General features: G+C 54.0%; 1 protein-coding gene across 2 annotated transcripts in view; it reads left to right on the top strand.

Annotated features, from left to right (window-relative positions):
* TSHZ1 (teashirt zinc finger homeobox 1) overlaps window positions 1-20,117 on the top strand; it is a 75,223-nt gene extending 55,106 nt beyond the window's left edge. For both annotated transcript variants that reach the window (XM_082698663.1, XM_082698662.1), the window contains exon 2: window positions 15,559-20,117. In XM_082698663.1, coding sequence (XP_082554789.1) covers window positions 16,296-18,743 — 2,448 coding nt within the window. In that variant the 5' untranslated portion in view covers window positions 15,559-16,295 and the 3' untranslated portion in view covers window positions 18,744-20,117. The remainder of the gene's footprint in view (window positions 1-15,558) is intronic.
* Window positions 20,118-21,639: the final 1,522 nt, after the last annotated feature.

Genomic DNA, 21,639 nt, shown 5'->3' with positions numbered 1-21,639 from the left:
GCAGGACATCTCTGGCAGATCTTCGTACTGATTTAGCGGGAGGCACCACTCGGGAAGGATCGATCTTCAGAGCGGCGCTTTCGACCCTTCCAGCTGTTCTCTTGGCTCCGCGGTCCCTGTTGGCGCGGTGTCCCCACGCACGGCCCGGTCCGTGGGGGCCGACGGAACTTTGGAGGAAGTGGGAGTGACACAGGGGAGGGTCCGTGTCGCTGCCACACACAGTGGAGGTTCAGGGTTTGGCTTTTTAAGGTCGTTTTAACGGGCATTTTCTACTAGAGAGGGATGAGTGAAGTTATTTCTGCCCCTGTGCGGTGAGGGTCACCTTCCCAGGTGACTGGGCCGCACGGAGACGTGCTCCATTTCTACGCACAGAGCAGAGCCTCCGTGCGGCCATCTCCATCAACTGGCGCCTGGCTTCGGGCCACACGGCGTGTGTCCTGCTTCTTTAGTTCCTCCCTCCAGCCGGTCACTGTGGCACAGAGGGTTGGGGCCAGGCTGCGTGCTAGCTGCCAGGAGCCCAGGTCCGCCGGGATGCGGAGACAGGCCCTGCGGGAGGACAGCTTACTAGGCCTGGGATGACCTGTGCGTAGGTGGGAGGGTCCCGGAGGGCTGGCAGGTGGCAACGCAGACCCACTCTCCGGTTCAGAGGCCCTGGGGTGGGCGGAGATGGGGCCTGGGTGGGCATGGCTGCAAACAGAGTCTTTTTTTTTTTTTTTGGTCCCTCCCCTTTTTTTATAGTGGTAAAATGCACACAGCGTGAGGTTTACCACTTGAGCTCCGTTCAGTGGCCTCCACGCTGGTGCGGCTGTCCTCACTCTCCATCACTAGAACCTCGTCATCCTCCCCTACGGGAACCCAGTCCCCACGGAACACTCACCCCTTCTCTCCCCCCGACCCCAGTCACGCCATGCGACTTCTGCCTCTGGGACCAGCCTGGCTCCGCAGGGCTGGACGTGGATTCCAGGGAGGCCCTGCGGCCCTCCGGTGGACGGCGGTCCTCGGAGAGGCTGTCCCCTGGAGCCTGTCACGGCGGATCCGGACGAACACAACTTTCAGGAGGAACTGCCCAGGAGCAATTTCGCTGACCTTCGTGTAGATAAAGATCTGATTTTACAAACAGCATATTCTGAAGACAGGATTCATTTTAAACTCGTGCACTTACAGTCCCTGATAGGAATGGTTCCGTGTGCGGCCGTGTGAGCGCACGTCGGGAGTCCAGCTGTGAAACAGACAGCTTGGGGGGCCGTGGGGGGCCCGCTCCACGAGCTGGTGCTGGCGTCTCTGGTGCGGCTCGCGGAATCCCCGTGCCCCGTGTCCCCACGCAGAAGCGGATGGGAAGAGTGGGCGTTCCCCCTTATTGCTGGGGAGAGCCCCACACAGTTAGTAAATGCAGGGCACTTCAGAGAGTGTCTGGTCCAGAGACAGGGTTCAATAAATACTTCCTGTTATTAGTCAAGGATGTTTTCATCCAAAGCATATTGCTGCTTGAGCAGATAGTCTGTGGGTAGAAAATGTTTCCCCAAGAACAAGCAAATTACATCTTTCAACACAATAGTCTATCATTAACCCTCCCAAATAAATTTCCAGTGGCCAAAAAAAGTCTTTCTCTCTCTATCTAGGTGGATCATTATCTCAGAGTATATTTTGTTCCTGTTTGGGACCTGATTTCAGTGTTGTCATGGAGAAAATGCCGCTGGTGACCATGGTGGGCTCTCACGCTTTCCTCACAGAATGTGTTCACATGCACGTACCCTTTTCTTTTCAGGCTCCCTGGTAAGAATTTGAGAACACTTAGTGGTCAACAGCGTTTTTTCTCCGTGTGACTTGGCTTTGCCGATCTCCACTTTGGAACCCTCTCCCATAGGGTAGTTCAGATGCTATGGGCTTTTCTTCTCCCTCCAAATATTTTTATTCCCTTTCCTTGGCTTAATCATTTTAACACGCCCAGCATTTCTTTCCAAGTGGTCTCATCCCCAGAACCAACGGAGACAGAGAGGAAGAGAGGATCGTGGAAACCGTGAAGTTGGGAGTGGAGTTTCCTTTAACAGCTCTTAGAGAGCTGTCTGGGGGGAACGGTTGGAGCAGAATTTGTTTTGTCTTTTCTGCTCTATGAATGAATCTTTTGTTTCCAAACCTTTGCCTAGAAGTGATGGAAGCTTGTATGTTCTCCAAGGAGCCTACCTGCAGCTAGGGTGCCTAGAGATGTGCTCGCTGGGCAGACTCAGGGCGCCACACGTCCCCCTCGCCAGAGATCAAAGCGCAGATGTCTTCAACCTGATTAGAAATTGTTGTTTGTTACATTTCTGAAAAGGAGGTAATAACTAGTCGAAGGGCCCTGAGTCCCCCCTCCCCGCTGCCCAATTATGTGGAGCACCTCCCAGCCTCTGCCTCGGATCCCAGAGAGAAACAACGTGAAGAAGGGGCCGGGCTCGTGCCTAGACCGGGACTCCGGCGCCTGTTCCAGCCTTTTAGCCAGGAGACCGTCTCCAGCTCCACTGAAAGATGCAAATGAAGAGTGCAATCCGTTCACCTGCCGAATTCACTTCTCCGGGTGCCGCAGGCATCCCGGGCCCGCAGTCTGCCTGTGCCCCCATCCCCGGTTTGCTCAATAATGCAGCAGGATTTTTGCTCCACCAAAGTGTCACCTGTCTAGGTGAGTTGTGCCAGCGTCTATGTGAAGTGACAGCCATCTTTGAGTACCAGCGTCTTTAACTGACTTCTCTTTCATCATCATGTTGGAAAGGTAACATTTTCGACAAGGTTGTTTCCTCTCCCCACTCTTGTTTCTCCCCACCTCCCGCTCGCGCCCGCGCTGCTCCCCACTCTCTTAGCACACCTGATCAAAACATCATCCCTGAGAAAGGCTTCCTTCTCCAAATTAAATGAGCCCAACTAGCCTGGGAATTTCCACGAAGAAAGCAAGTGCAATGCTGATGTGGGAAGTTAATGAATCTGGTAACAGAGAGAACATTATCGAGCCTGGATAATATGATCTAGCGGTGTTCCGTCTCCCCACACGTCCTGTGAAGAATGTATGGAAGTCAGTTACGTGCCGTGATTCGAACATCTGTCCTGCCCCGTAATGGTGATTTGTATAAGTAATGGAAACAGGTTAAATACCTTCCATTCTAATGTTGCCGGCAGGGATGAAAATGAACATTTCAATGGAATCATCTCGACAGGGCAGAGTGGGGAGGGACCTGGACTGATTCATCTCTGTGCCTTTGGTGGTGGAGCCCTAACGAGAGTGCCCGTGTGTGCGCATGTGTCGTTCATCAGAGGGACGGGGAAGGGCAAGGCCAAGGAATTCTCCGAGATGAGGTCAGTGGCCCGGCCATGCCAGGGCAGGGCGCCGTTGTCCCCACGCAGGCGTCTGCTAACCCCACGCTCTCCCTTCTGAGGGACTGAGGGGCCGGGGGGGGGGGTGGGCTCTCTCCTCCTCCCTGGCTGGGGGCTGGCAAGGGGTAGCTTCGGCTGATGAAACCCAAGGGTGGTCTCCGGATGCCTCGAGAACCCGGTCTCAAAGACCCGAAGAAAGGAGGAGAACCCCTGTTTTCCTCATTTCCCTGTAATTCCCAATGGTCAGCTTTTTGCACGTTTTTTTCCCCTTTGCCTAAAAAGTCACTTTCCATCCTTAATTGTTGAAAAAGCCATTTTATCTGAGTAGTTGGTGCTATTTCACATTTTTAAAAATATTGAAAGTCATTCCTTTTTACTGTGTTCTAGACACATGACTCGACGTTTAGAGGAAATATCAGGGTGTCCAGCAAGAGACACAGTCAGTTAGGCCGGGTGCCCCATAAGGTCCTTGTCAATTCAGCTACGTGAATGTGGCTTATTCAATGTGTTTTCAAACTAAAATGCTAGATGCACACACTGTTTTCTAGGATCACCATCTTCCTCCGACCTAGACAGTATTTCTTAAAATCCAAGGGAGTTAAATATGACAACATTGAGTCGTCTAACCTATTACATGAAATGCCCATATCCGAATGATTCCAGATATTTAAATCAGGGGTGGGGTGGGGGAAAGGGAGCATCTCAGGTCTTTCACTTTATATCAGGATATTTTGTTATCAGGTAGGAACAGACACGGATGGGTGCTTGTTAGCTTGTGTGGACGGGTATTTTGAGTAACCTGCTAGATTTTGTAGCTCAGTGTAAAGCTGACTTTTAGAAAGCAAGTCGTGCTCCGGAGAAAGCCTTTCTTCTACTGTTGGTTCAGCCCTTCCGGCCGGCGAGGCACCCACACTTCTGTTCATTCATCTGAGGAACAAGGATCGTGAGGGGGCATTTTTCTGGCACATTCACCTCTGATGGAATAGAGAACAGGACATTTCAGGAGAACACCTTTCTGTTCTGTGTGATTGGGATGGAGATTCAGAGGCAGGCGGGGGTGGGTACGAACCTAATTGCTCGGAGCCAGTGTTACAAAGACTCGAGGGAATTTGGAACTTTTCTACATTTACCCATTAAAAAACAAATACAGCTGTCACTTCTCACCATTCTTAAAATGACTGTTGAATGGAGAAAATCTTGTTTTCTTGAAAGAAACAAAGATGTTTTTTAAAATGTTGGGCTGCAATTTGAGAAATATAATTTTTATCTAGTTTGCCAAAGATAAGATGTTTGTGCCTCATTGTGTAATTACAATTTGAGATGAAAATATTTTTTCAGACAATATGTGTATATTTACATTGTAAAGCAGCAGGGCACACATTGTTGGTGTCAGATTAAACTCTAACAGGGACCGTATACATCGCCTTATGTCCACTTGCATTAGAATGCACAGAATCTCCTGTTGCTTAAGATGACAGCACATCTTTGGGGACACATTGGCGTCCAGAAGGCACATTTTATGACAAAAAATATTAACAAGATTTAATTTTTTTTTTAAAAAGTGAAATCTAACCAGAAGATATGGTTGGTCTCCATTTTGGGAATGATGAGGTCTATGTATTTTTAAATTTTTCTGTTCATTCACATATGCACACACTCACATGCATGCACACATATGCACATATAAGCACACCCGCACAGTTTACACACATGCACACACGAATCCATGTGCACACCCGCACATGTTCACACACATGCACACAGCTGCACATTTGCACACATGTGCACAAAGACACACGTGCACACAATGCACATGCACACACGTGTAGTTCACACACGCACACATGAATGATGCACACACCCGTACATGTTCACACAAATGCATGTACATGCACACACGAACACACACATGAATGAGTACCTATACACACACCTGCACATGCTCACATGTGCAGACGTGCACACCTGCACACACATCCACACACGAATGCACACACATGCACGCACACCCATGAATACACACGTGTGCACACAGAGCTGGCAGCACCTTCTCCCTTGCCTGGTGGGTGCTGATGTGTGATTGTTCAGATGTTCTGTGCGGCTGCTAGGCGTGTTCTCCTGCTGACATCGGGACACACTGCGTGTGCTCAGAGTGTCACACTCCACACCGCGTGCTAGGCTCAGGGAGGGCAGGGGGGATGATGGCAAAGCTGTTTTGACACAAAAAGAAGCGGCAGAAGATGATTTGGAGTCTTTGTTTTATTTGATGGGAAGAAATGTCATTTATTTCTGTAAGTAATTGTAAAAGGAGAATTTTATACAGCAGCTACCATTTCCAAGCTTACTCATTCATCAGATTTCCACGCGGGGGGTGGTGAGGGAGGAGGGGAGGTGGCGGCGCTGGTTGGGGGGTTGGTGGAGCAGACGCAGTGGCGTGGGGCTGACTCGGTTTTCTGTGCAAAAGTAGCTGCTCGCATCAAAATCTCCTAGGCTGAGAAATTACATCCCTTCACCGTGTGAAGTATATTCTTCTCACAGTTTCATTACCAGAAATAAAACGAGGACTATATTTTGGTACATTTGTACCCATATGGATTTTTAGAAAGTTGTATCTTGTAATGAAAACAAAAGATCATCACAAATAATTGCCTAAATTCCGGGTGGACTCTCTCTCTATCTCTGCCTCTGCCTAGGTAAACATTTTTAAAAAGCATTTAGGAAAGCAGTTATGAGAATTTACTGATAACAGTAGACACAGACCCCACTATTGTGATGCGAGAATGCTGCTTTCAGTCTTGGTAGTGTGGCTGTACCTGGGATTGTCACCATTGTGACTCGGGTATCTGTGATCTCGTGTTAAGCTTCCCACCAGGTGCAGAAATGCTTATGTAGGGCCCTGGGGCTCATGCTTGGTCACAGAGGTACAGGATCTACATCTGGCCACAGCGTACTCAAGGATAAAAACTCCCCTGACTTTCTAGTACGAGTCAGCCTGTCCCTGGCATCTCCAAGTCTATGCGTCTCCCCACACCTGATGACATCATTGTCCCCCAAATATTCAAGTTCCCATTTCTCCTCTTTCATCCTGTGCCTTTGCGAGAATAAGACACTGGATTCGAAAGTGGGGACGCACTCCTGAGACGTGAGCCCTTCTGAGGGGGCGGAGCCTAGAAAGCCCTTTATTCTCTCCACACAGGGACACTTGTGTGTCCCTGTGCCCCTATTTAGGGATGTTCCCTCTGTAACCGAAGACATGGTGGGGAACTGCGGGGCGCACTGTGTCTCCTGGATGGGGAGACACTCGTTACTGGTTCTTGGTGATGGCTCTTGTGCACGGCAGGTGGCACGAGCACGGACAGATGCTTGGGCTGAGTCACCTTCCTCGTGTCGATATCAGCCATTTGAAGGGAGTTTGTGCCCAAGTCTCCCCTTCTGATCTCCCAGTGTCATCTCTCAGGATGAACCTGACCCTATCTGATGAAAGTCTTTTCCAGGGTTGGTCAAAACACCAGGTTGGAACCCAGTGTTTGGGGCCTGGTTTGCTGATATTGGGTCTGTAGGCCCAGACTCATCAGACCACCAGAGTGCGGTGTCCGTCCTTCCTCAGTGTGGAGGCAGGTGCCAAAAGCATAGAATGTCCCCATGCTTGGCACCGGGCATGCATCTGTTGGTGATGGCGACCGCCATGGAAACAAGAGAACGCGTGCCTAGTTCATTAACATACCATCCAGGGTAGTGACGTATACCTGTGATTCCCCAGGTTCGTAGAAGGATGGTTGACTTCTCGTTCTTCTCCATTTTAAGTTCTCTTTTAATTTTGCAAGGTTCTCATGAAATTTTCCTCTTGAAAACCAGTGAAAGTCTGTGGTCTCTGTCCCACTGGCTCAGTTGCATCCATACAACGGACGCAAGGACATGAGCTGGTGTGCTCAGAGGGAAGGAGCCTCGAAAGCGGGTTTCTTCCTTCTCACTTAAGAACTCGACACTGAATTCTGGGGCAGTGAGCAGAAGAAGACATTACAATTCAGGAAGTTACCTGTGGATCCCTAATTAAAATTAGAGATGGGTAAAGATCACAGGCCATTGTGTCACAGACTCTGCTGTCCTTAAAAATGGCTCCTATTGGGTTTTAAATAAAGAAGCGATTCCAGGATAAATCAGATGGTGTAGCAGACCAGTCCATTAGTGATTGGTACTAGGCAATTAAAATCTGCCAAAGTGACAGAAAATTTTTTGTTCCTATCACATGTGAGCAGAAGTGGCCTTTCAGCTCTGCTTGGCAGAGTGTCAACCTTCCTGCAGAAAATCAGAACTTATGTTCGTAAATTAACATATATCCTGCTTGTATTGTAATGTCCTTTTCCGAGTAGGAAGGAAGGAGCTCTGTACCTATATCTGATTTCTCTGCATTTTTATTTCCCAGTATAATCGAGCTTTCATCAAAACCACCTGCTCTCTTGGGAACAGAGGTGAAGTCACTTTACAAGTGATCAATTATAAATTTGGAAGAAAGCGTGTTTTCCGAGATTCCACAATGAATTGCAGCTGTGCACTCATCACTTAGGTGTGTGTGAGACCCTTTTGTGAACGGGCCCCTTGGAGTAGGTGTGTTTTGATCTAATGGCCATCTGTTCACGGTATCACATTTGCTGCTCTAAAACCTAGTTTGATGCAGATAAACGTGTAACTCGGTCTGATCGTATAGTTTCACCAGGTGGCAATGTGATAGCAAAGTTTGGTATTTACTGGAAGCCGGTAACCAAGCAGGGACAGACCTGTGTTTGAGATTAGCCACTTTTAAATATCCATTTTCCTCCTTCCCAGCCAACTCCCAATGATGCGTGCTAATGAGGAAAAGAACTCGGTAAACAGTTTCCCAGCCCGATCCTCGTCCTTTATTTCCACCAACTCGGGAGGAGCAGCTCACCAGGAACGCACTTGGGGTCCCGGCGAGTTCCTACCTGCCTTCCTTGCTCTGCTCCCTGGTGGAAGGTGTGGTCACCAGGGGAGCTGCCTAACGGCAGAGGCAGACGGAGGGCCTGGGGGATGCAGAAGTTCAAGAACTAACTTCCTGCGCGACCCCTGGTCCTGCTTCGGAGTCTGGTGGTCAGGTGCACCGTCCACCCGAAGCCGAGGCCCAGTCACGGGTCGGCTCTTGTCGGGATGAACGTTCCTTATTTTGTCCTGATGGTTCGGAGGTTGGCAACAGCTTGTGAGGTGTGCGGCCACGCAGGGGTGCGTCTGACGGTGTAGGGGGCCGGCCGCTCCACAGGCGGTTCCCAGCTCAGTTTACGTCGGCCGGGCGTGAGGAGGACGCGGGAGGGCTGCAGACACGGACTTAGCCTTGAGGAGGGCTTTTGCCTTTGCCGTCAGCACCTCCTAGAGCCCCGCCTCCCCCAAAGACACCGGTAGTTGTCCTGAATGTGGTTTGAGGAAACTGAGGGGCCCTGACGAGGGGTTGGGGCCGTACTGTCCGTAGGTGACAGGGCTGGGGTTTCTCGCCTGGTGTCTCACCTGTCTGCCCTCTCGTCACAAAAGTGATGGGCATCTGTCCTTCAGGAGGGACCCCAGCTGTGGCCTCATTCGCCTGGACCCTCTGGAGACACGCCGGTGGAATGTCACCCTCCCCCACACACCCGGCCTCCAGGTCCAGGCTGCCCGGGTCACCCCTTTCCTCGAGCACCGCTCGCACACACTCTGTGCCCCTGCCGTGTGTGGCAGGTGTGGCTCAGGGGCCTCATCTTGAAAAGCCGGTTAGCCCGTTCCTCCAGATGCAGATGTGGCAAAACCAAAAGCCTCCTTCCCTGCCACCTGCTGACGCCCGGTGTCTGGCCGGACTTTCCAGGCAACATGGTCTGGGTATGGTGTTCGAATCTCCATCTTCGGGACAGCCCTGTCCTGCGAGGCCAGGCTTCTCATCCTCCCCAGGCCCAAACTCTTAAATGGGAATTCAGTCGCTTTTAGGGTCTTCCAAGGGTTCTGACCCCGCAATGTGAGTGCCCTTGGCCCGAGCCCAGATTTGGAAGGCAGGAGCCATTGGGGGTGCCCCAGGGGGCTCGAGCATTGCTTTTAAAGGGGGAGAGAGGGTCAGAGCCCAGCTGACCCTGGGGGAGCCCCAGGAAGGTCCATCCGTCAGCTCTCCCGGGGTAGGTGGAGAGGAGTGGAAGGTGAGAGGTCACGTGTGCGCTGGGTGCTGGCGGCTGTGGGCACGCAGGAGGTGCTGCTCTGGGAATTCTGTGTTTATGGTCATCGTTAGTGCTGGGGACGTGGAGCCAAGGCAGCCCCTGAAGTTCTCAGAAGGAGGGCAGATGGGTAAGGGAGGCTGGCTCTGTGGCTTGAGGAGTCCGTCTGGAACATTCAGTGCGGCCCCTTCATGCCTTCCTCTGTATGAAAGTCGAATCCTTTGCACCTGTTATGAGCTGTGGCCATCCCACGTGACTGTGAGCGTCCTGACCTGCGCTTGGGCCGTCGAGCCCGTGGAATGGGCCACCGGAATGCAGATTACCGGGTTAAGGGATATGTTGTCTGCAGGAGCTAATTTTACCCTGCCCATCTCATCCAAAGAGGGAGCGGGAAAACAACTCTAGGGTCAGAAGGCTGTCACAGTGCAGGCAGAGGGGAGGGGGCCCCGGCTGCCCCTCCGGCTCCACGCTTCCTCCGGCCCCGTGAGTATTACCGTTGAGATGTGAACTCACTCAAAAAACAGGTCAGTGGGCTAAAACAACACGGTAGAGGAGCACAACATCCGGGAGAGGCTGACCTCCAGGACTGTAGCTGGGAGGGTAGATGGTGAAGGTGCACACCCTAACGTTCTAGAAGGCTGACGTGGTGCAGAGTGGTGACCCTTGAGTGGGCGGGCTGAGGGCCGCCGGAGAGGCCCTGGCACCTGTGCACGTCCACGGGACTCGGCAGCCTTCTCCGGAACACACTGGGGGCCGGGATGCAGCCCAGAAACCGGAGACCCTCCTGCCCACTGCAGCCCCTCTTACCGGAACCACATAACCATCTGCACCCCTCACTGTTCCTGCCTCCTTTACTTTTTAACATGTTTTGAAAAATAATAGTTAACGAAGCCCTTTGCACATTTCCACTCCCAGGCTGAGCCCTCCCTTCGTGGGGGGGCCCCGTTCCCAGGGTCCGGCTAGTGGCTGCTGGGGGCTCGCCGAAGGGTTGCTGCCAGCTCTTTTCTTCCAGAAACAGTATGAGGTGGCTAACCCTGTTTGCTGAGCCAAAAACACTGAAGAAGGTTTTGAAGGTAGAGAGATTTATCAAGAGCCGCGTCTCTCCACATAACCCATAGGTTCATTATCTAGGAAAAACCCACTGTTCTTTTCAAACAATTTCCCTGGTTCCATGTGTACAGTTTTTTCGTTAGCTTTTTCCACTTCATGACCTGCCCAAGTCATTAAAGATACTTTTTAACGTTTGGCTGATAGTCCATCCTCAGAATAAACTACAAATCAGTTAATTTTCTTTTATTGTTGATCATTCTGAGTGTGGCCATTCTGTCCGGAATGACACTATGAAGGACCTCTTGGTGCATGAAGCGTTTTTTGTGTTTCATACCGTGATCCTGGCTATACGTCCGAAAGTGAAATTACTGGGCCAAAGAGTGTCCACATTTCAGACTCTCCTCTCGCTGCCGTGACTGCAGCGTGTTCTAAACACTCCGTACAGAAAGGCTTTGGGTCGTTCACGTCCACAGCATGGACGGGATGTGCTCCCTGGCGTCGGGATGCTGACGGGGGAAGCAGCTTCATCCTGAGGTGGCTGGGTGGAGGGGCCTGCCTGGGAGTCAGGTCGCCCGTGCGGATAGCCCGTGGTTCCTTCCCCGTGGGACCTGGGGGAGCTGCTCGGCTTCGTGGAGACTCGGCTTTCTCACCTGCAGAACGGGCATCTCAGTGACGCTGCCTCGGAGGCTCGTGGGCCGGAAGGAGGGGGTAGTACGACCACGGCCCCCTGAGCGGCCGGTGGGGCGGCCTGAGCACGTGAGTGGAGTGCAAGTTCACGGTCTGGACACGAGGAGGGGCAGGTAAACCTCTCTCAGGCCTTTAGGGGATGGTGGATTTGGTCGGGGATTAAGAGAGGCGTCCACGGAGGTGACATCTGAGCCTCGCCTTGAGGATAGGGTCGTTCACAAGGTGGGGCGGGGTCCTGCCCGGGACCAGGTTGCACTCAAGCCTGGATGCGTGGTGGTGGTGGTGGGGGGTCTGTCTGGGTTTCATAGCATGGCAGGGGGTGGGGTCTGTCTGGGGTTTCGTAGCCCCTGGCAGGACATGGCTTTCATGGAGGTTTTGACTCTGGGATTGCGAGAGTGGGGCTCCCAGGCCGTCTGGAGGAAGAAGGCTACAGGGCCAGAGGGAGCCCGGCTGGATGGCTCTGCAGCGCGCGCCGGGCAGTGTCGCGGTGCTGGTGGTCTGCATCATACGGCCGCGAGTGCTAGATGCAGGGTTTGGGAACTAGGACAACCGTTGCTTTTCTGGAATGGGTAACTTGTTTGGGATGGTTCATAACCCCTGAGTTAGGGGCTTCTTGAATTCAGGAGAAAGTGTGCTGTTGTCTGGGGAGGGGACAGTAACTGACTTGGGAGCGTCCGGAACGCCCATTATGGCACATTCATGTCATACCGGTTGGAGCTGCTGCTTTGTGCGGGACACGGGGCCGGCTCTGAAAACATGTGCGAAGGGAAGGCATGACAAAGCCCAGGCTTCGGGTGCCGTCCCCTGATGAGGCCTAAGACCAGCAGACCTGGGGAGGGGACATGGATTTGGGGGTCATAGGCTTGTACTGGGAGACTCCCGGAAGGGGTGCACATTGGCACGAAAGAGCCCAGTGTGCGATGGGCAAGAGCCACAGGATGGGGTGGCCAGAGACAGACCCTGCACTGGCCCAAGGGCAGGAGGGTCAACACATACCATCCCCAGGAGCGTGGCCGGGACAGGAGGGACCTTGATGCTGCTTCCCCACAGGTGTGCTTGGAAGGGGGGCATCTGAGCCTGGCTCAGGGAAAGCAGGGAGGATCCTGGGCTTCACCTGAGAGCTCGTGGGGCTCCCTTCCCACGAGTCCAGCAGGCCAGGCACAGCAGGGACCCCTCCCTGGAACACCACGGACGCAGGCACCCAGGTGGGGAGAAGCTCACCGAAAACCCATACCTCTTCGGAGGGTTTCCTTGTGGAAGAGGCTCGGGGCTGCTCTGTGTGGTTCCTCCCGACACCCCAGTCATGGTCGCCTCGGGGCTGTGGGGTGGTTGGTGAAACTCATTTCGGCTCAACCACAGGAGCTTCCGGGTGTAGACTGGACTGCCTCAGGAGGAAGGCGGCCTGGGATGGAGTGTGGTTTGATCACCCCCCAGTCGGTCAGGGGAGGGAATGCCCTCGGGGGCAGGCAGGTGCCAACGTAGTCGTGTCTGTGCCATTCCAGACCTGGAGAGGCCACCTTTGCGGCTGAGGGCCTGCGGATGCCGCACAAACCCTAGTGCTGTTACAGGGTGTTTCTCGGTTCTGGGCTCCCAGAGCCCAGACAGAAGTCCTTTCTTTATTCAGCTCGCATGGAGGGGTGCCCGCTGGGGTGTGGGCAGTGGGCAGTCCCGCTTCCATCCCTTGAGGGAGACAGACCAGCTGACCGGTGACACCCACAGGGATGGGCCTCCCAGGCTGAGCCAAATGGGTTCAGATAACACCTTTTCTTGATGGTCGCTTGAGTGGCTCAGTTGGTCAAGTGGCTGCCTTCAGCCTGGGTCGTGATCCTGGGCTTCTGGCATCGAGTCCCTGGTCGGGCTTCCCACTCAGCGCAGAGCTGCTTCTCCACCCCACTCTGCTGTTCCCCTGCTTGTGCTCTCTCTCTTCAAAACAACAACAAACACTTCCTTGAAATTACTTGCTAAGGCACGAGTGTTGCTTTCACAGAAGTGGACAGACCGAGTCTCGGAGGGGACCTCCTCCCGCGGACGCTGGTTTGGGAGCTGCCCGGGGGTGAGTTACCGGAGCTGCTGGGGGACCTGCTCCCGCATCGTCACTCGGGTTCTGCCCTGCCCGGAGCCTCCGAGCCCTGACTGTCCCCAGCCGAACCCACAGAGGTGGGCCTCGGGGCTGGCCCAGCGAGGCTGCCTGGGCCCCTTGGCTGAGGACCTGAGCATCGAACGTTCCAACCCTGCACCGTCCTAAACCTTCAACAATTACGACAAAATGAAGATGACATTCAACTCGGCATCTCTTCTTTATTTTTTAGTTTTCTGAGCTTTACAGCTCCCAGGAGGGCGGTGGGGTGTGTGCGGTGCAGCCAGATGCCGGCGCGTGCGGTGAGGCCTCTGCGCGGGCGGTGATTCTGCGCGCGGCCACGAGGTGCTGACTGCATCGGCCGGCGCGCTCGCGTGCGGCTGCCCGGTGCGGGCTCGGCTGTGGGCCGCGGGAACGCGCATGCTCGGCCCGCGGGCCGCCCGGGCCCAGGGGCAGGAGCCGGCCCCGCCGCGCGCTGCTGAGAGGCCAATGCAATGACCGGGTCGCGGGATTCCCCGTGCGCGCGTGCGTCTTGGGGGACTGTGTGTGCTCGTGCTCGGAGTGCGCGCCGCCGCCCCCGCCCCAGGCCCTCTGTTTGCAGGTGCTGGGCCCCCAGGTCCCCTCCTCCGGGCGCGGCGTCCGGCCCGCGGGCAGCCGGCGCGTGCTCCGCCTCCTTCCTGCGGTTTCTGGGGACGCGTGTGCTCGCAGCCTGGTTCCCCTAGGATCGGGCTCTGATAAGGTGATAAGGAGTGACCCTATTTAATGAGACACCCCTCTGGCCTCATAGCAGTGCGTTTTTCTGGGACCTTCCTGGAAAATGTCCTAGCCCCAGATTTCCCAAGGAGCGCATGGGACACTCGTTTGGGTAGTTGTTAACTCAAAAACAAAAATTAAAAATAAATAAATTCAGGTTGGTCAAATAAGAGGTGGTGCCTGCTGTAAGCTCCCTTGGGGACTTAACAAGACCGGTTACCTGTTAAAGGATTGAAGTGTCCTGTGGTGAAAACCAGGTTTCATCTAAGGATTTATGCACCCTCCAGACCTCATTCACAGGACAGTTGCCAGTGCCCTGTCATTTCTCTGGGAGGTGATGCCTTCGACTCCAAAAGTCGCTGCCCGTGCAGCCTGCTGTAGGCCGTCGGAGCCAATACTACAGGCTGTTAAAATTTAAAAAAAGAAAAAAAAGTTTTTATTGTGGGTAAAACATTCATCCCGTGAAAGTTAACATTTTAACCCTTTTCAAGTGGAAAGTTATGTGGCTTGAAGACTGTCACACTGTTGTGCATCCATCCCCACCGTCTTTCTGCGGAACGTTTGCTCTTTCAGGGCTGAAACTGTCCCCGTGAGCCACGACCTCCCCGTTTGACCTCCTTAAGTCCCTGCAAACCACACTCCGCTCTCTGTCCCTGTGAATGTGACTCCTTATCCTAGGTGCTTCCTATAGGTGGGATCCTACAGTCCGTGCCCTCCTCTGCCCAGCGCATCTCCCGCCGCGCCCTCAGGTTCATCCTTGCGTAGTGCGGGTCAGGTTCCTAACTTAGAGGCTGAATACTATTCCTTTGTGTACTACACGTGCTTAGACCCTCTGTTCATTTGTCAGTGGACACTTGGGTTATCTACACCCTTTGGCTCTTACAAATAATGCTGCTTTGTACAACTGTCTACTGTCCCCATGCAGGTGATGTCCGCTCTGTCCGGGCAGGGGGCTGGAAGTGGTATATTTTGTCCTTCTTTTTAGGGAAGACCAGAGTACTTTCACCGTGTGTCCTTGAGGAGGCTTTTTATTTATGGAGACCATAGGATACTGTCTGTGGACTGTCCTGCCCTGCAAGTTGACAGGTCCTACCTGATGGGGAGGCATGACGGACCCGCCTGTCACTTAGGGAAGGAACAGCCTCCAGGAGGAGGTGGCCAGGCTCTCCCTCGGGCCCCGCTGTGGCGGCCAAGGTGATGTTTTCAGGAAGGAAGCAGACAGAAACTGGCCCTTTAGTGGTGTTTCCTTGGCTGACAGTGCGTTTGCTCAGGAGGAGGGGGGTATCGTCCTGCTGGAAACCTCATTCTCCCAGGAGCCGCAGAGAGGGTCATTCCTTAAAGCGGGGGGAGCCTTGCCGCCCGGGCGCTTGGCTGAGAAAACATCTTTTTAAAGATCATCTAACTGCTGGGGAGGCCGCGTCCTTGAAGATGATTTATTTCCCCTGACTGTGTTTCATTTTTCTCTCCTAGCTTATGTTCCCGAGGAAGAACTGAAGGCAGCGGAAATAGATGAAGAGAACGTGGAGGAGGACGGGCTGTCCCTGGACATCCCGGAAAGCGACTACGTGTGCAATGAGGACCCCGAGATCAAGGAAGCTCAGAGCTACCAGAACTCCCCCGTCAGCTCCGCGACAAACCAGGACGCCGGCTACGGGTCGCCCTTCAGCGAGAACAGCGACCAGCTCGTCCACTTCAAAAGCTCTTCCTCCAGAGAGGAGAAGGAGGAGCCACAGGGCCCGGACAGCGTCTCCTACCCCCAGGACAGCTTGGCCCAGATCAAGGCTGTGTATGCGAACTTGTTCTCCGAGTCCTGCTGGTCCAGCCTGGCTCTGGATTTGAAGAAGTCGGGCTCGACCTCCAGCAACAACGATGCGAGCCAGAAGGAGGGCTCCGCCCCTGCCCCCACACCCCCCGCCTGCACGGCGGGCGCCACGGGCACCACGGCCAGCACCCCCAGCTCGGGCTCGGGCTCCGGCAGCGGCGGCGGCAGCGGCGGCTCGGGGTACGACTGGCATCAGGCCGCGCTGGCCAAGACGCTGCAGCAGACGTCCTCGTACGGGCTGCTCCCCGAGCCCAGCCTCTTCAGCACCGTGCAGCTGTACAGGCAGAACAACAAGCTGTACGGCTCGGTGTTCACGGGCGCCAGCAAGTTCCGCTGCAAGGACTGCAGCGCCGCCTACGACACGCTGGTGGAGCTGACCGTGCACATGAACGAGACGGGGCACTACCGCGATGACAACAGGGACAAGGACTCCGAGAAGACCAAGCGGTGGTCCAAGCCCAGGAAGCGCTCGCTGATGGAGATGGAAGGCAAAGAGGACGCCCAGAAGGTGCTCAAGTGCATGTACTGCGGCCACTCCTTCGAGTCCCTGCAGGACCTGAGCGTCCACATGATCAAGACAAAGCATTACCAGAAAGTGCCTCTGAAGGAGCCAGTGCCGGCCATCACCAAGCTGGTCCCTTCCACCAAGAAGCGCGCCCTGCAGGACCTGGCGTCCCCGTGTTCGCCGGAACCCGCGGGGCTTGGTGCCGACGCCGTGCTCAGCGAGGCGGCCAAGGACCAGAAGACCGCCAACCCCTACGTGACGCCCAACAACCGCTACGGCTACCAGAACGGCGCCAGCTACACCTGGCAGTTCGAGGCCCGCAAGGCACAGATCCTCAAGTGCATGGAGTGCGGGAGCTCGCACGACACGCTGCAGCAGCTCACCGCCCACATGATGGTCACCGGCCACTTCCTCAAGGTCACCACCTCGGCCTCCAAGAAGGGCAAGCAGCTGGTGCTGGACCCGGTGGTGGAAGAGAAGATCCAGTCCATACCCCTGCCCCCCACCACGCACACCCGGCTGCCCGCCGCCCACATCAAGAAGCAGCCCGACTCCCCTGCGGGCACTACGCCCTCCGAGGACAAGAAGGAGCCCGAGAAGGACAAGGCGCCAGCGGTGGGCGAGGCAGACAAGAAGGTCAAGGAGGAGAGTGAGGACGCCCCCGAGAAGTTCGAGCCCACTGCCCTGTATCAGTACCTCCGCGAGGAGGACCTGGACGACAGCCCCAAGGGCGGGGTGGACATCCTCAAGTCCCTGGAGAACACGGTCTCCACGGCCATCAGCAAAGCGCAGAATGGTGCGCCCTCGTGGGGCGGCTACCCCAGCATCCATGCGGCCTACCAGCTGCCCGGCGCCGTGAAGCCGCTGCCCACCGTGCAGAGTGTGCAGGTGCAACCGTCCTATGCCGGTGGCGTGAAGTCGCTGGCCCCGGAGCACAGCGCGCTGCTGCACTCCCCGGGGAGCCTCACGCCGCCGCCGCACAAGAGCAACGTGTCCGCCATGGAGGAGCTGGTGGAGAAGGTCACCGGCAAGGTCAGCGTGAAGAAGGAGGAGCGGCCCGCCGCCGACAGGGAGAAGGGCTCCCCGGCCAAGGCCGTGTCCCCTGTGGCCAAAGAGAATAAAGACTTCCCCCGCGCAGAGGATGGCGGCAGTGGCAAGGCCACGCAGAAGAAGGGCCCGGAGGCGGAGGCGGGGAAGGCCAAAAAGGAGGGTGTGCTGGACACGCACACCCCAAACGGCACCGAGCCTCTGAAGGCCAGAGTCACCAACGGCTGTAATAACCTGGGGATCATCACGGACCACTCGGCCGAGCCCTCCTTCATCAACCCGCTCAGCGCGCTGCAGTCCATCATGAACACGCACTTGGGCAAGGTGTCCAAGCCCGTGAGCCCGTCGCTGGACCCGCTGGCCATGCTGTACAAGATCAGCAACAGCATGCTGGACAAGCCGGTCTACCCCGCCGCCCCCATCAAGCAGGCGGACGCCATCGACCGCTACTACTACGACAACAGCGACCAGCCTATCGACCTGACCAAGGCCAAAAGCAAGCCCCTGGTCTCCAGCGCGGCCGACCCCGTGGCGTCCCCTCTCCGGGAGAGCGCCCTCATGGACATCTCTGACATGGTGAAGAACCTCACGGGCCGGCTGACCCCCAAGTCCTCCACGCCCTCCACCGTGTCCGAGAAGTCGGACGCCGACGGCAGCAGCTTCGAGGAAGCGCTGGACGAGCTGTCGCCCGTGCACAAGAGGAAGGGACGCCAGTCCCACTGGAACCCGCAGCACCTGCTGCTCCTGCAGGCACAGTTCGCCTCGAGCCTGCGGGAGACGCCGGAGGGTAAGTACATCCTGTCGGACCTGGGCCCGCAGGAGCGCGTGCACATCTCCAAGTTTACCGGGCTGTCCATGACCACCATCAGCCACTGGCTGGCCAACGTGAAGTATCAGCTGAGGAGGACAGGGGGTACCAAGTTCCTGAAGAACCTGGACACAGGGCATCCTGTTTTCTTTTGCAACGATTGTGCCTCTCAGTTCAGAACTGCTTCTACGTACATAAATCACCTAGAAACACACTTGGGCTTCAGCTTGAAGGATCTCTCCAAGCTGCCACTAAATCAGATTCAAGAACAGCAGAATGCTTCAAAAGTCCTGGCGAACAGAGCTCCGGGCCCGGTCGGGGCTGCCGAGGACGATGGGGGCTCCACATTCCAATGCAAGCTTTGCAACCGGACTTTTGCAAGCAAGCACGCAGTCAAACTGCACCTTAGTAAGACCCACGGCAAGTCCCCGGAGGACCACCTGATCTACGTGACGGAGCTGGAGAAACAGTAGCGTCCGGGAGCGCGAGGGACCGCGGCACATTGCACTACACGTCGTCTTTGGACTGCACTAGGCCTGGGCTGAGCCTCCGAAATCAGCCTTCCCTTTGTTGCCGAGCTGGCTGTCTGGACCTTGGTTTTTTCTTACACATATTTTGTAGTTATATTTATATGCTCTTTGTCCGATTGTGCATGTTATTTTTCTTTTTCCGTGAGTCAAAGTCTGACCTTTATTTTCAACATCTGTTCTTGATGTTAAGCTATCTTTTGTAGGAAATAGTGGGCACACTACTCAGAGACATGCATTTAGCAGAGAAGAAAGACACAAATAACAATGATAAAAAGACATCCTAAAATTACAAAGTTGCCATGACAGTAAAGGTCATAGAACCTGGTAGTGTCGAATTTAACCCTTTGAGGACTGCAATTGCATTTCTGTGCCTTTCACTCAAAAAAAAAAAAAAAAAAAGAAAAGAAAAAAAGGCTTAAAGGCATTTCATTCAGATCAAAAGCTGTGTCAGACACAAAACTTATTTAATAATTAAAAAAATGAGCTTTTATATGCAGAACTGGTTTGTGAAGGAAACATGCATGCAGCTGTTGGAAGATAGAAAGTTGTCTAGGAGTCGTGGGGTTAGGAAGCCACAGCTTTACACATTGAAAACGAAACGAAACAAAACAAAACAAAAAAACAAAAAAACCCACCACCACCACCACTACCACCACCACCACCACCACCAAACACCCCAGTTGCCACTATGCCCAAACCCTCTGGATGCTGAAAAAAAAAATGCCACTTTCGGCAAAAAAAAGTATGCAAGCTATTATTTAAAAATGTATAAAAATGCTATTTCTTTTTTTTCCTGTAAAATACTGCGGTTTATAGTTATTTACAAATGTAAGCTTTGGTATAAGCTGACCTTTCTATAGCGTGCTGCATTGGTAAATGAAAAAAACATGGGGCAAACGTTGGAGTCCTTTCCTTGTAAATTGCCAGCATCAGCTTCAAAACCCCTCTATGTTACATATCCTACCATTTTAATCTATTCAACTTTCTTTGTACCTTCTGGCTGTATGCTTTCTCTTTTAACTTTTTATATTGTCATTTTATATTAAATTTCTGTGTATATAATGTAAAACCACAATTTTTGAATAAAATTTAGTTCCTGCAGCTTGATTTAAATAGAGAAGTTTTACTGGTACCTGCATCGTTCCGGATGCATGTATTTCAGACAAAAATAAATAAGTGGAAACAAAGAAAGCAATGCACTATTAATTACACATTTTGATGTTCTATCATTAATATTGTACAGTACATTTTGGTTCACACAATTAAATCCACTGTTTTCTCAAATGTAAAATAAACCCACAAGCAGTTCTTGATTTACGTAGATTGTCATGTCGTCATTCTATTGCCTTTGAGAAGTCGTTTCGGCAGCAAGAGGTGTCGCTCATGCGATCAACCAACAACGAGTTGATTCCGAATTCTCTCTGCGTGATTTGGATGCCGACGTGCTCCGTTCATATACGTATTGCATTTTTAAAAAATAATCATTAAATGTGTTAACTCTGCCGGGGGCCACGGATGACAGAGGTCAGCCCCTGAGCGCTGGATGGTTCTTCTGTGTAGACGCGGACCGAGGGGCCTCATGCAGAGGACCCCTGTGGACCATTTGGAGATGTCCACAGGTATCCATAGTGCCAATCCAGGGACTCAGGGGTGAGGGGCAGAAGCACAGTTCTTGCTCTGGGGGCCTTGGCACTGGTTCTGTGTCGCTCCAGAGAGGAATCCCTGATTTCTGTCCATGACCCTGCATGGTTTTATGCTTCCAGGTTGGGGGTTCGTGTGCCTTCCGCAGGTCCCCCCGGCGCACCGAGGGCCCCATGGAGGAGAGCACCAGGACTCCTGGTGTGTGAGCGGGGGACTCCCGAGCGCCCCTCTCCAGGGGCTGACGGCTTCCGTCTGCACTGGGGGGAGCAACACGTCATGACCCCAGCCCCTTTCCTCTCCAAAAGTGCTTCCTGACACAAGCGGGAAAATGCCTTGTTCTGCCTTTTGCTTCAGTTTTCCATAAAACTGTGTCCTGAGAAATGTTGAAAGGCGCGGCACTGGGTTCAGAAGCAGCTGAGCGCTGGCCGGGGTGGCTCGCTGGCTCCGTTTCCGCGGACGACTGGGTGAGGGGCGATGGCAGTCCGGGCACCATCTTGACACAGTGTTTTGCTAATGCCGAGAGAGCCAGGGACGCTGGCCACAGTTGCGCCCACTTTTGTCATTGGTAAATAGCTCTGTCTTCAGGAGCTTCAGCCATTTAGACATTCGGCTCAAGTCCTGGGTGATTATGCACTTTGGACTCAAGAGGTGACAGAGAAGAAAAACGAGGTCTATAGCAGGAGATGGGGTCTTGGGGTCTTTGCATAACAATCCTTTGAAGTCATATCTGTATCACCACGGGGCCCCAGACGCATGGTTCTGCAATTTCACCCTGCGGCAGACGTCGGAAGAGCAGGTACAGCGGTGTGCAGGGAGGTCAGGGTCCGGGCAGGGTCCGCTGGGGTCCGTCCCCACGGGCAGCGGCTAAGACATTTGGGAGCTGCTCGCACTCGAGTCCTGACCACTGGGGCTTGGGCACAGAATTTGGGTTTTCCTTTCTTCTTCTTCTTCTTCTTTTTTTTCCCCCCCAACTCATAATCACACACTTATCTTGTCACCCATCGTTGTTGTGGACCGGGGTGGGGCGTAAAGTGTGTCACTTGCATGCTTGCCTGCACACGAGGAGCCCAGCACAGCCACTGCCCAAGATCACATGGCTTGTGATTCACAGAACTAGGGCTCAGAGCCCAGGAGGCTTTGCCAGGCCCAGACCTCCATCACCTGCTTTGATCTGCCCCGGGTGGGACCTGCCCCAGGT

The sequence above is a fragment of the Mustela nivalis genome (genome assembly GCF_964662115.1).
Source record: "Mustela nivalis genome assembly, chromosome: 14".
NCBI lineage: Eukaryota > Metazoa > Chordata > Mammalia > Carnivora > Mustelidae > Mustela > Mustela nivalis.
The sequence above is the reverse complement of the archived record's forward strand: the minus strand, read 5'-3'. Positions and strand labels throughout refer to the sequence as shown.